This window comes from Bos javanicus, chromosome 8 (assembly GCF_032452875.1).
Source record: "Bos javanicus breed banteng chromosome 8, ARS-OSU_banteng_1.0, whole genome shotgun sequence".
NCBI lineage: Eukaryota > Metazoa > Chordata > Mammalia > Artiodactyla > Bovidae > Bos > Bos javanicus.
Genome location: NC_083875.1, coordinates 40290729 through 40304644, shown reverse-complemented (window position 1 = coordinate 40304644; position 13916 = coordinate 40290729). Strand labels below are relative to the sequence as shown.

At 44.2% G+C, this 13916-nt stretch overlaps 1 protein-coding gene across 4 annotated transcripts in view; it reads left to right on the top strand.

Annotated features, from left to right (window-relative positions):
• RCL1 (RNA terminal phosphate cyclase like 1) overlaps positions 1-13916 on the top strand; it is a 228680-nt gene that overhangs the window by 35758 nt on the left and 179006 nt on the right. For all 4 annotated transcript variants that reach the window (XR_009738004.1, XM_061425378.1, XM_061425379.1 and 1 more), the window contains exons 6-7: positions 9535-9660; positions 13616-13772. Coding sequence is in view for 3 of the 4 variants with exons in the window: in XM_061425378.1 (XP_061281362.1) it covers positions 9535-9660; positions 13616-13772 (283 nt within the window). In the remaining variant the exon portion in view is untranslated. The remainder of the gene's footprint in view (positions 1-9534; positions 9661-13615; positions 13773-13916) is intronic.

The window sequence follows — 13916 nt, the reverse complement described above, 5'->3', positions numbered from 1 at the left end:
GTTGAACCATTCTTGCATCTCAGGGATAAATACCACCGTGTCATGTTCTGTGACCCTTATAATATGCTGTCGAACTCAGTTTGTTAATTTTTTTGAGGTTTTTTGCATCCGTGTTTGTCAGATATATTGGCCTGCAGTTTTCTTGTATTATCTTTGGCTTTGGTGATTCTAATCTCATAAAATGAGTTTGGAAGTGTTTCCTCTTAGATTTTTTTTTTAGAAGTTTAAGCATCGGTGTTAATTCTTCTTTGAACATTTGATAGAATTCAACATTAGAGTCATCTGCTGAAGCCACCTGGTTATGGGTTTTTCTTTGTTGGGAACTTTCTGATTACTGGTTTAATCTCTTTACATGTAACTGATCTGTTCAAGCTCTCTGTTCTTGATTCAGACTTGAAAGTTTTTATGTGTATAGGGGTTTATTTATTTCTTCTAAGTTGTCCAGTTTATTGACATATAGTCATTTATAATAGTCCCTCATGATGTTTTCCAATTTCTGTGGCATAAGTTGTTAATATCTCCTTTCATTTCTGATTTTACTTACTTGAGTTTTGTCTTGTCTTAGTCAAGCTAAAGGTTTGTCAGTTTTTATCTTTTCAAAAAATCAACTATTTCATTAAGTTTCTTCTATTGTTTTTCTGTTTTATTAATGTCTAATCTGCCAACTTTGAATTTGGTTTCTTTTTCTAGTGTAAAATTAGGCTGTTTGAGATCTTCCTTTCATAGAAAGAATGTTAGCACTTATCAGGCGGTCCTAAGATGGCGAAATAATAGGACAGGGAGACCACTTTCTCCCCCACAAATTCATCAAAAGAACACTTGAACGCTGAGTAAATTCCACAGAACAACTTCTGAATGCCGGCGGAGGACATCAGGCAACCAGAAAAGCACTTATCAGTATAAAATTTCTTAGTACTCCTTTTGTTGCATTCGTAAATTTTGGTATGTTCTGTTTTCATTTTCATTTGTCTCTTGTTGGATCTTCTTTTATCGATTCAGCCACTCTGTGTCTTTTGATTGTGGAGTTTAATACATTTATATTTTATATACTTTATTCTTAACCTCAAAGTGAGTCTGAATTCACTTCTATCCTATTTTGTGGATGTAGAAACTGAGGCTTCAAACACTTAAGGAATTTGCTCCCATATAACATTGCTAGTAATGGTAGAGCTGGGATTTGAGCCCTGTCTCTGTGGCCCATGCCTTTAACCTCTGCTTTTTCCTGTAGAGAGGACAGGGCATTTGGACTGAGCTTGAAGAATAGAGGCTTGTAAAGCGGGACAAAGAAGGAGGAGTGCTGTGGACGGAAATGTGGGCCTGTGGAGGGAACAGTGCCCAGCCGTTCTGGGGAGCGGCAGGCGATGTGGTGTGGCCTGAATGCAGGTCACTCAAGGATGTCAAGTGGAAGATGGGATGAAAAGTGAGAGCAGGAGCCTGTGGAGACTGGAGGCTGTGCTGAGGAATTGACCTTCATTCAGAATCAGTAAATTTTCTTTTGGAAAGAGAATTTAGAATTTGCACATTAACCAAATAACTCCAGTGGTACAGAAAGAACTTTTGGCTGTTTTTGGCTCATTGTAGAAATTTTGGTAGGTATGAGTTGGAAAACAAAACAAAACAAAAGCACCTCTTCACTGCACTCACTTAGAGGCAGAGATAGTAAGGAATTATCATGCCCTAAAGAGAGCTGGTGAGGGTTGTGTCTTGGGGACAGGTGAGGGCTGCTAGTTTATGAAGGTCTCCTAGAGGCAGGATGGATAGGATGCAGTGATCACCTGGGTCTGTGCTAGAGGAATAGGGAGTCCTTGAGTATGATTTTGATGCTTCTCACTTACACCCCTGAATAGATGTATTTGTTCAGATAGAAACTGCAAATGTTTGGGGTGGGGTGTGGCCATGTGGTTGGCAGTGAAAATAAGTTTAGTTTTACTCATGTTGGGTTTTATGATTCCAGGTAAGTACATGGATAAGTCCAGAAAGGACTTAGAAATTGGGAATGTAGAACTTCCTAGGAAATGTAGGACTCAGGGACAAGGAAAGCTAGAAATGGATGGTTGTGGCATCAGCCACTATGTAGAAGGCAACAGAAGAGGATGGGACCCTGAAAGGTCACTAAGATTTGAAAGCAGAAAGCAAAGTTCTTCCAGGAAGGGAGACTAGGGAAAATCAGAGTTGAATGGGGAATAAAGAAATCAGTGATACTTCATTAAAAATAAATAAATTAAAACTATACTGAGATGCCATCTCTCACTAGTTAGATTGGTAAAGAAACTAAAGCTTGACATAATATTCTGATGAAAGGTTGGTGAGAAGGTGAGACAATGTAATTAGTATGATTAAGAATTTGACAGTATCTAGTAAAATTCCTAGACATCAAGGGAGCTGTCAAAGGCTACTAGAGTCATGTCAAATGGACACGGAAGCCAACTTGAAGTGGCTCCTACTAGCCAAAGATGGGACAATCTAACTACCAATAAAAATAACTACAGATCAATTGATTACACATTAAATAAGGTTACATCCACAAATTTATTATGATACTTAAAAAAAAACCCTGTATTGATCATCCTTGGAAATCGACCCATTCTTTTGAAAATCAGTAATAAAAGTCAACCATTTTTTCTGCTTTTCCTATACAAACTGATAAGGGGAAGTTGATGAGGGAAAGTCTCTGTGTATCAAGGTATTGACTCTTTGTTTATGAATAAATTGCAAATAGTTTTTTTCTTAAAAAAATAAAGAGAAAAGAAAATGCAGCTTATTAGAAGCCAAGTCAGTGCCTTAAAGGGCCCAGAGGAGTAAGCATTAGGCCAAGCCGAGGGACTCACAGGAGGCTGCCACTGATAACCCTGAGGGCTCTTTCCAGTGAGTGTTGGAGTCAGAGGCCAGATAACCAGTTCTGGGCTGCAGAGTGATGGGGGGAAATGGTGGCAAGCAGAAGCTACTCTTTCAAGAACTTTGACAGGAAAGAGAATGGAAAGAAAGATATGGTGATAACTTGAGGAAAAGAATTGAGAACATCCCCTCTCTTTAACAAAAAGATTGATGATTGGAGTATTTTTGTAGGTTAAGTAGATTTACGCATGAGAGAGGGAGACTGACAAAGCAAGGTAACAAGGTGATTAAAGCTAAAGCACAGGTGCTAGAGTCAGACAGATGTGGCTCTAATTTTGGCTTTGCCATTCACTGATGTTGGGATTTTGGCCCCAAACTTTGGTTGACACATTTATCATTGGGCCAGTTTATGACTGCTGTGTGGGGCTGTTGATGCTATGCTGTGCTCAGTCTTGTCTGACTCTTTGTGACCCCATTAGTCCGCCAGGCTCTAATGAAGTTTAAATGTAGTAATAGATGTGTAGTATGAGAAACTGGGCTGGTATAAGTAAGTATTTGGTAAATGGTGGCTGCTCTTGTTTTTATTATTATTTAAGAGGAGATGGATTGAAAATGCAGGTGTATGGTAAGAATGGCTCTAGATGGAGCATTTTGATGATGATTGGAAAGGGGTAGGAGGCATTTTGAATTTTTACTGAGTTAGGATGGGTTCCAGAGTGAGGGGACTGGCAGGGGTGTGATAAGGGAATGTGACAAGGGTGGCGAAGATGTGGGCCACTTAGGCATTGTGAGGGGTGTGTCCAGTGGGGCACAGTAACTCAGGATAAGGAAAAGGCTGTGGCACTGCAGTAAGGGCTCAGCTGAAGTGAGGTGTTTTCGTGGTGCTAGCTGTGTGGTGTGTGGCTAGTCCAGCAGTAATTGGCAGCCTAGAAGGAGGAGTGGAGGAGGCAGGAGGCCATCTTCATGCAGGACTGGGTGTGGATCGACCAGGTGAGTGAGATGTGCAGAAGTATGGAGTACAGGGCGTATTAGTGAGCGTGTCACTGGAGTGACGGCCGGTGCACTCCTTACTGAGGAATGCAGCAGAGGCTGCCAGCCTGGAGAAGGCACATGGTCATGGGGTTGGAAACCTTCACAGTTTTTTTTTTTTTTTTTCTTCACAGTTTTAATGGAAATAGACGTGTGTGTTGTGTAGAAGAACTTGACATTGTGTTTAGGGAGTTGTATTTCGGGGTTTCCAATGTTAAGAGTGGTAGAATTCTAGGTGCCAACAAGATCATGGTAAGGGCAAGTGTTGGAGGTGGGGGGCCGGATGGGGTTGGGTGATGGCTTTCCTGGTGGGGATTTGATATGAGTAGAAAGGATGTGTGCTTCTAGGGGTGATAGGGGCTTAAAGTCAAGTTTTGTATTTTTCAGGAGGGTTAAGGGTGGTCTTACTTGGAGGAAAGGAACTGTGGAGTGGATTGCCTTTTCAGAGGCCTTGACTGGATTGCATGGTGAGTAGTGAGGGCACGATGTAGGGTGGATGCAGAGCCACAGGACAGAGAGAGCTGTTGCTGAGATAAAAGAAGAAACTTGGGGTGCTGCCTGAAGTTCTTTTTAGGAATTATCAAGAACAGAAGAACTTGTAAGAGAGCTTCCCTGGATTAATGTCTGTTCTCTGCAGGGCTATCCTTGGGCCCAACCATAGGCCAAGACTTGTGCATGTAGGGGGGAATATGGCTGGTGGAGGAGAAATGGTACCTTTCCCAGGGAACCCCCAGGTTGATGGATGCTTACATTGACGTCTGAAGGTGATGGTCGACTCTCATATTCTCCGACTCTTAGGAGATAGAAACAGGTTATAGAGGAATGGAAATGTGATGCAAGTGTGTGCTAAGTTGCTTCAGTTCTGTCCGTCTCCTTGCAACCCTGTGGACTGTAGCCAGTCAGGCTCCTCTGTCCATAGGCTTCTCCAGGCAAGAATACTGGAGTGGGCTGCCGCTTCCTCCTCACAGGGGATCTACCTGATCCAGGGATTGAACTTACATTTCCTGCATTGGCAAATAGGTTCTTTACCACAGGTGCCACCTGGGAAGCCTGGTGATGCTAGTAGGTGGGTTTTCATTTTAAAAACTAGAGATACCTGTTTTGCTTGATGCACGTTAGTTACTTATGTGCATGTTTAGTTGTTTAGTCGTGTCCGACTCTTTGCAACCCCGTGGGTTGTAGCCAGCCAGGCTCCTCTGTCCATGGGATTCTGAAGGCAAGAATATTGGAGTGGGTTGCCATTCCCTTCTCCAGGGGATCTTCCCAACCCAGGAATTGAACCAGGGTCTACTACATTGCAGGTGGATACTTTCCTGCCTGAGCCACCAGGGAAGCCCCCCTAGTTACTAATAGCTCGACCTCATTCTCCTTAACATTGAATTTCACTGTGTACAAATTCCAAGTTAAACCCTGTTGATGGCCATTGGGATGTCTTCTGTTCTTCACTGTTGCCAAAAATGTTGTGGTTAATGGCCTTGTACACAGAGTCCTACACACTTTCAGAACTATTTCAGTTTGTTTTTTCCATTTAGAGATTGGTTTCTTCAGTGCTGTGTCATGGCAGTGAACTCTGCTTGGAGTCCACTCTCTCAGTTTGGAAATGTGATTTCCAGTGTGTGCTCTCTTTGTTTACCACAGTCCTGTGGTAACAACGTGGGTTGCATGGAGGCTGTTACACTGGGGTCTCACATGTACTCTGTACCAGGTGTACAAAAGCCTTGTGAGTTTTTTGATGCCTTTGATGAAGATGCCAGGAAACAGGGAAAGCTCTGGGATTGTACAGGGTTTTACATAACAGCTGAAGCAGCTGTTGTACCCTAGGCATCTGGGATGTAACCTCATTCCTCCCCTGCTTTTTTCCCGCGTTCTTCGAACATTCCCTGTGTAGGCTCTGAGCCAGAAGGATGCTGGTGAGGTCCCAGGCGGTTCCCCTTCCTTGAGGCTGGGGATAGGACACCTGTGCCTTCCCCCATCTAGCCCTAACTCTAGTCCTTCCTCTAAACTCCCCACGCAAGTCGACACAGCGCCCTTGCCCAGATCCCTGTCTGCAAACCAGACATTCCAGCTGCTGATCTGCAAAGCTGCCCGTTTCACAGATACCCCAAAGGAATGTGGGTTTGAATTGAGATCACTTTCTTGGCCAGCTTTGGAGCCTGGGAGAAAAGAAGCTGCTTTTGGAAAAAGCTTTAGCAGGGGTTTGTTACTTGCAAGGCTGGTTAACAGTCGGGCTGAGCTTGGAGGTTATATTCCCCATAGGAGGACTCAAGCTGGGAGAAATAGCCCCATTCTCTTGTGTGTGTCTGTGGTTTTAACTGTTCCCCCTCCCCCGCCACCCCCATCCCTGCAGAGTGCATCTCTCTGACTGACTGGCCAGGGCCTGGGAGGGAGCTGGTGGCGTTCCTGCCAGCAGCTGTGACTGGATGGTGCGGTTGCCTTTTATTTACTGCCACCCACTCTCTTACTCCCCACTGCCTGAGAGAGAAAGAAACACTGTCTTTCAGTTTTGTGATGCTGTCCCAGTAGTTCATGATTGGATGTATAAGAGTCAAGAGAAAAAGCTGGGGTGGAGGCAGGAGAGGGGCATGAGGTGGAGTTTGTTGGACGATCTGGTTTCCTTTCTCTTAATTGTAGGGAGGGTACTTAGAGAGTGAGTCTCTTGCTTTGTGTTCACACATACCCTCACTCCTTAGCCTTCTCTGACTTGTAACACCAGGGAGGGTGAAGGGTAGGAGTTCCATATGCCCTGTAGCCATGAACTTGTCTTTCATGGATATGAGTTCTTAGTATGGTACTCATAAAAGGCCCCTGGAATTGTCTGCAAAATTGTGTGTTCACGTGTTTCTTGAGACAGGGTTCATGGCTTTTACCAGATTCTCAGAGAGGTCTCTTACTCCTGAGAGGAAAGAACCTCTGCTTTGGGGTTTGAACCTTGGACTGCCAGTAGGAAAAGCAGTAGTGGACATTCACTGGGCTCCAGCTACACACAAGGCATGGCTGAGCGCCTGACATGCATTGTTTCAGTTGAGCTCCCAGACCTTGTGAAGGAGAGTATTATGATCGTTATTTTTGTAACAATGAGGATGCGGAGGCACCAGGTTTTCAAGTAGCAATAATCACACCTTGGATAAAGCTCGTTGGCTATGATACCACCACTGTGCAAAGCCAGAAGCACCAGGTATAGCACATTGGTTCCAGAATGATGCAGTTTGCCAGAGCTGGGACTTAATACAGATAGTCCGATTCTAGAACTCTTAGCCAGTGTTGGTAGGACCTCCATACCAAGCCAGAGAGCACCACAATGACTCTGGGATGCAGCCGGCTTTAAAGTTCCTTTCCTTCATTACTACAGTGCCTGAATTTTAGTACATGCTTCCATTGGCCCCGATTAGCACTTTTACCTACTGAGTTTCCACATCCCTGGAGGGATCGGGGAAGAAGATTGCCTTTGGGAAGTCGTATCTGTTTAATTTTGAATCTTGGTTCTGTGATTCAGTTGTCTTCAGTGAGACCCCTGAAGCAGAAACCCGTGGCCTTACCTCAAGGTTGCTGCTAAGTCATTTCAGTCGTGTCCGACTCTATGTGACCCCATAGATGGAAGCCCACCAGGCTCCCCCGTCCCTGGGATTCTCCAGGCAAGAGTACTGGAGTGGGTTGCCATTTCCTTCTCCGATGCATGAAAGTGAAAAGTGAAAGTGAAGTCACTCATTCGTGTCCGACTCTTAGCGACCTCATGGACTGCAGCCTACCAGGCTCTGCCATCCATGGGATTTTCCAGGCAAGAGTACTGGAGTGGGGTGCCATTGCCTTCTCCTACTTCAAGGTTGCGTGAGCATAAAATAAGATGACCATGTACCTGAAAGAACTTTGAAAGCCACGAGCACCATGGGATTATGTATCAGGATAGTGACATCTGTATTTTCCTGCAGAATGCAGGCACTTCAGGCCTCAGAGGGACAGCACCCTCTTGGTCCAAAGGGTATGAGACCTGGGACTGTTTATCGAAGCTGCCTGTGGTCAAAAGTACGTTCTGGACAGAAGAGGTGGTGATGTAACTGGGCTGTGTGTGTGTGTGTGTATTGAAAAATCCCTCTTTACTCTTTCCTCATTTTGGGTTTGTCCTTTGAGTCAAGTCAAATATTTATCGAGTATTTCTGAGTACAAAAGTAGTGTATGAGAGACTTGTGAGGGATACGGAGGTAGAGCCCCTTTCATTATGAAGCATGCAGTGTTATCGGAGAGCAAGGACGGCCTGAGTGTATATGAAGGGAGACGTGTGGTAAGTTCAAGTGCAGACCACAGGTGGGGCGTCCTGGAGGGTTTCAGGAGAGAGGGAGAACTCCAGGTTGGAAGAATGGAAGCAGGTAGATCAGGCTGAGGGATTTGGACACTTTGGTTCATGGAGCTGGGGATGGTGGTGTTGGGTTGGGGATGAACCAAACAGACTAGGGGTCTGATCGCAAGATCTGGGAGGGCCTGGAGTTACTGGGAGCTTCTCCCTTACATGTGGGAGCTGGATCTTTTGGTGAATGTCCAGGATGGGTCAGAAAGGGGAGCTTGATGCCAGTCAGATTCTTTGGTTTTTGTTTCTGCAGTCCAAATGAAAATTAAATGTGTTATTGACAGTAATTTTCGAACAGTTGGGCTGGGCTGGGGAGACCACACACCTGGTTTTCCCTGTTGGACTTTGTGCCTGGGGTTTGGATCAGAGTAATGGAAAGATCGTGTGTTGTTCTTCGTTTCTTTAGCCCCTCGTTCCACATGCACAGCCAGCCCCTAACCATACATCGGACATTGGAAGTGCTTAGTACATACTTACTTTTTATTTGGTTGGTTGATTTGGGGAGAACCAGTCTGTAATAAAGTTTAATTTGAGGCAGTAGTTTCCAGTTCCTCAAGCAGCACTCTTTTAATTTGAGTTGATTTGAGTTGCCAATATCTTTCCTTTCCTTTCTGAGGCTGTCCTGTTGTAAAAGTGCTAATTATCACTAATTGGACCATTAGGTAGCAGTTGTAAGGAGCCTGTATCAGCCATAAATAGCATTGTCGGCACTTACATAATCGAAAATAGGCGTAAGTTAAAAACCTGTTTAGACCTATATAGACAGCCCCACTATGTTCTTTTACTAATGTTTTTTCTGCTTCTTTTGTCAGCATATCATGGGGTGGATTGGGTCACCCAGAGGCCCAGGTCAGTCCCAGTGGGGTGTCTGTCCTGGTCTTAGGTTTCTAAGAGAAAGACTTAATGGTAACAGCAATGGGGATGTTCAGAGAATACTTCAAAGGGAGTCTGGCGCATGCCATACAGGGGGGCAATTGCCTTTACTTGTTCCAAAATTGAGGTGAACCATTTCTAGCGGGGAGGGAATGGGTAGGCAATCTAGAGCAGGGTTGGCAGCTGCTTTTATTTTATACTTTCCAAGTGTCTATATTGTTTGGGTGTTTTTCATCCAGGACTTTTTATAACAATACAAAAATTATATAATAATAAAAATAATGTAAAAATTGAGTTATGATACTACAAAGTTTAGTAATTAAATACAGGTGGAGAATAGAAAGAAATTAGAAACATCATTTTGTTATGGCAGTACCACAAATATTTGCTAGCTTTGTGACTGACTTTTCTCCGCTGTGGAGTCCAAGCAGAATGACACCCTTAACTCCAAGTTGCAGGTATTCGGTACGTGTATCACCTCAGATGGCAAACCGGATTGTGGATTCTGCAAGGAGCATCCTCAACAAGTTTATACCTGATATCTATATTTACACAGACCACATGAAAGGCATCAACTCTGGGAAGTAAGTGTCTGTGCATTTTGGAAGCCTAATTCTGCCGCCTCTCTAAGCATTTTTCATACTCCTGGTCTCTGATTGAAGCTTAAGCTGCCAGCTCTGAGGTTGGGCAGCCAGAGGAAGAATGATTCGCCTTTTTTTTCCTTCTGACTTACTGCCATTGTCACCACCAAGTATATTCTGAGCATCTATCACATGGAAAGCATCGCCATGCCCAGTGCTGGGTGATGAGGGTTTGAGATACCAGCCTCGGGGAATTAAAACCCAGCTATTAATAAAAGTGCCTCCAGCTTTAAATCCCATCTGCACTCTGTTCCCACTAAAAAGTAAAGTAAACAAAGTTCTCCCACCCTGAGTAAATAACAATTTAGGGAAAAAAATCCTTTGTTGGTCTAAGTGCCAGTCGGTGTGTCTCTCCATCAAGGGGAACAACACCCTTAGAGCCAGAGAAACTTGTTATTGCAGATTTTAATTTGGTTTAGTTAGAGCCTTTGTGGAAAACCTCACGTTAGAACATAAAAAGTTAATAATGATGATTTATGTAATGAAAATATCTGTTTTAGGCTTTTGTTATATATTTAGAAACCACTAATTTTTTATTATGAAAATGTTAAGCGTACAGAAAAGTTGGAAGGATAATACAGTGTACACTTGTATATTTTTCTTACTTGTAAGTAAAGATTATTTTGCCAAATTTGCTTTCCTTGTATGTGAGTTTTCTCTGTTTTTGCTGAGCCATTTTAGTGTGAATGACAGTATCTTTACACTCTGGACCTGAACTTTTCAGGTTGTGTCTTACAAAAGTAAGAACATTAGACACTGACAATTGTGAGATAAGAAATCAGTTTTTTTCCTAAGTTGTACCACAGCTCATCCTTTCATAGTCCTTTCTCTGAGCTTTCTTTAACCTCAGCAAAAGAAGGAAAGAGAGGGGAAAGAAGGGGGCGAGTGTGTTATGGGATCTCTGACCTTCATGAGGCCTAAGGAAAAGATAAAGGAGATTTCACAAATGCAGTGGTGGCTCTTTGTCCAGAGCAACAGAGGAGGTGGTGTCAGAGCTTAGAGTTGGGACAGGATTTGTGTGCAAAGCTGGCCTTTTCCCTGGGAATTGGAAAGGTCAGTGATGGTCCCAAACTTTTGGTGTATTGCTCAAATACCACTGGTGGTGTCCTCATTCCTAACATGTGAGTGATAACGCCTACATCCCTAGGTTACTGTTACTGTAAAGATGAAAAGATCCCATATGTAAGCCCCTAATGCAATGCCGGGCACATAGTAGGTGCTGCAGAAATGGTAGCTGCTAATGCCGTTCTTGCCTTTTTCCTCCCTTCTTGGCTGCAGGTCTGGGATTATGTGTCAGCTGTTTTTGGGGAGAGGGAATTACAAGGGATGGGGGAGGATAGGTGGTGCCAGCAGCTGTCTGAGTGGCCTGATCTCTGTCGTGCCTTGTCATCTGGGTTCTCACTCTACAAAGAAGCAGAGCAGACCAAAAGGCTGTGCTCCCAGCTAGAATGTGGCTTTTCATAATGCCATCATTGACCAGCCGACCCTAGTGCTGCTCAAGGCCCATACTTGCGAATAATGAGTAGGAAGCTCACATGTGTATGGAGATGTAGGCATAATGTAGCCTTGTTTTACAGGTAAAATTTACCTATAAAACCAATGCACGATGTTAAATTTGCATTCTGCTTTCTAAATAACAAGTTATGGTTGACAAACAGTGATCTTCCTTCTCCCTTATGAAATTACAGTCATGAGTAGCTATTTTCCTTTTCTAATTCAGTGACGTGTCCTCGTAAGTTAAGCTTGCTGAACTCTGGGAGTGAGTCCTGTGTGGCCACGCCCTGGGACTTTGGGAGCCAGCAGTTCTTGGGGACCTGTGTCAGTTGTTTATCCAGTGCACATTTGTCCAGCATGGTCCCATTTTGATTCCCAAAGTCATGACTTTTTTGAAAAATCTAACCATTTATCAATGAGAAAGCTTTGGAGCCCGTTATCTATAAACTGTACTAATGCCATCTTCAGTGAGGTCACTTGGTGATCAGCTGCTTTGTCAGCATAACTTGAAATAGGCCTGATAATATACATAGCCCAAATTGGGGGGTGGGGGATGTCGGCATAACGTGCATAGAGCATAATGTGTTATCGTGTTTTTTCTGTAAAACAAATACGATATCAACAGTCTTGATTAAATGTGAAGTTCATTGTAATAAGTACACAATACTTCAAAAATTTCACACGGATGGAAAAGTCTGGAAGTGCTTAGGAACTGCAAGTTAAGTGGGTTTGAGCAGTGATGATGGCTTGTCTCCTGGCCCTTCCTCCCTCCGTTTTCTCTTTGTCATTTTGTGCCGCTACCTCTGCTGATGAGTTGGGTGCCCCCTTCCCTTCTCCTGGTCAAGTGAGTCATAGGCAACTTGAGATTGTGCTTTAAATGTCCCATGATGATGCTGGGAAGTACAGTGTTAGATTGTTGAGTGTGACTCAGAGTGCCCTGGAACCTGTGTTCTCACTGCTCCCTCTCCCCTTGGCAGGTGTTATTAACCTTTGGCTGTATAGATAATCAATTTTTTTTTTTTTTAAAGAAATTAAGGACCAACCAGTATAGTTAGCCCCTGTCGTGAGCTCATATAGTACATTATTAATTTTACATGTAGTTTTTCTGAAACAAATATTTTGGCTAGTTTTGTGCTAGATGCATAGAAGGTGCTTCATGAACATGTATGTTGAATTGTGTTAAAGGAGGCAGGGCTGTATCGTGCTTGCATGTGGAGTGTACTGCTGGGAGCTGGATATAGCTAACCCTGGAACAACGCTTGGATTAGGAGTGCTGAACTTCCCTGTACTCGAAACCAGCGGTCAGCTCTCCATCTTTGGTTCCTCTGTATCCGGGGTTCGTATTTAGTGAAAAAAGATCTGTGTCACTGGACCTGAGCAGTTCAAACCTGTGTTATTTAAGGATCAGTTATATTTGTTTGAAAGGCACTGAGCAAGGTAGACATGAGGTGTCACGTCTAGAAGTTTTGTGGGGAGATGCTTGTGTTTATTATTGTCAGCTGATTTTGTTTTACATCAAACTGGTTGTCACTAAGCCTCATGAGGGCAGGGGCCCGTGTGTGCCCCAGTTCCTGGGTATGTGGAAACTTTCTCCTAAATGTTTTTTGTGTGCATGAGTGCACGAGGCATTTGTGGTCCTGGACTGGTAAGGGTGTTAGGTTCTGGCTGCTGGTGGTCAAAACACCTGGGCGAGAACATGATACTTACTGGCTTCTGGATTCTATTCATTGAATTCTGAGTTAGCGATGTCCCGTGGGGACAAAAGCATAAAGGTGTACCTTCTCTAGGCCCGTTCTCCTTGGGTGGTCTTTGCCATCACGGGGCAACAACTTGCTGTGTCTCAAGAAGAGCTATAATCAGGTGGTCTCCAGGCTGCTTACATTTCTGGGGTGGTTGAGTGAGGGCCAAGGAAGTGGAGAACTTGTGTGGTCTTTGGCTTCTGGAAGACCATGTTTGAAATGCATATCAATCTTCTTTCTGGCTGTGTGGACTTGATGCTCGTTGCTTGATTTGTCCATTTCCTCAGTTGTAAGGTGGGATGGTAATATTTACTCTGCAGAGTCATGTCAAGCCCCTAGCTCAGAAACTGGCTGAGAGTAGAACTCAATATCTGGTAGCTGTTAGGGTGGCTGTACATGTGGAGTGTTACAAACTCTCACAGTGTACGGTGTGGGCGAAGGGAGGGCTGAAAGGCAAAGCAGTGCAGATTCTCATCACCTTTGGTTTTGCCATGTTGTGCCCTCACTGAGTCATGTGTATTTCCAGTGTGAGCTGGTAGGATCTCTAATAAGGCCTGATATAACCAGACAGAGTGCCATCAAAAGGATGTTTGTCTTCTCTTTTGACTGGTGAATGCAAACCCTGCTTCATACACTACTCAGTGTCTGTGCCTTTGAACCTCCAGGTCTCCGGGCTTTGGGCTGTCCCTGGTTGCCGAGACCACCAATGGCACTTTTCTCAGCGCTGAGCTGGCTTCCAACCCCCAGGGCCAGGGCGCAGCGATGCTGCCCGAAGACCTCGGCAGGAACTGCGCCAGGCTGCTGCTTGAAGAGATCTACCGGGTATGTCCTCAGCTTCTGCAGGTCTGGGAGAGGAGCACCTGGAAGCAGTTCCCATGTATCTTCATTAGCAACTTTCTTTCTCTTTCAAGGGCTTCAGTCAAGGAGTTAACCTCTTCCTACCCTTTAGACAGTTCAGCATTAACT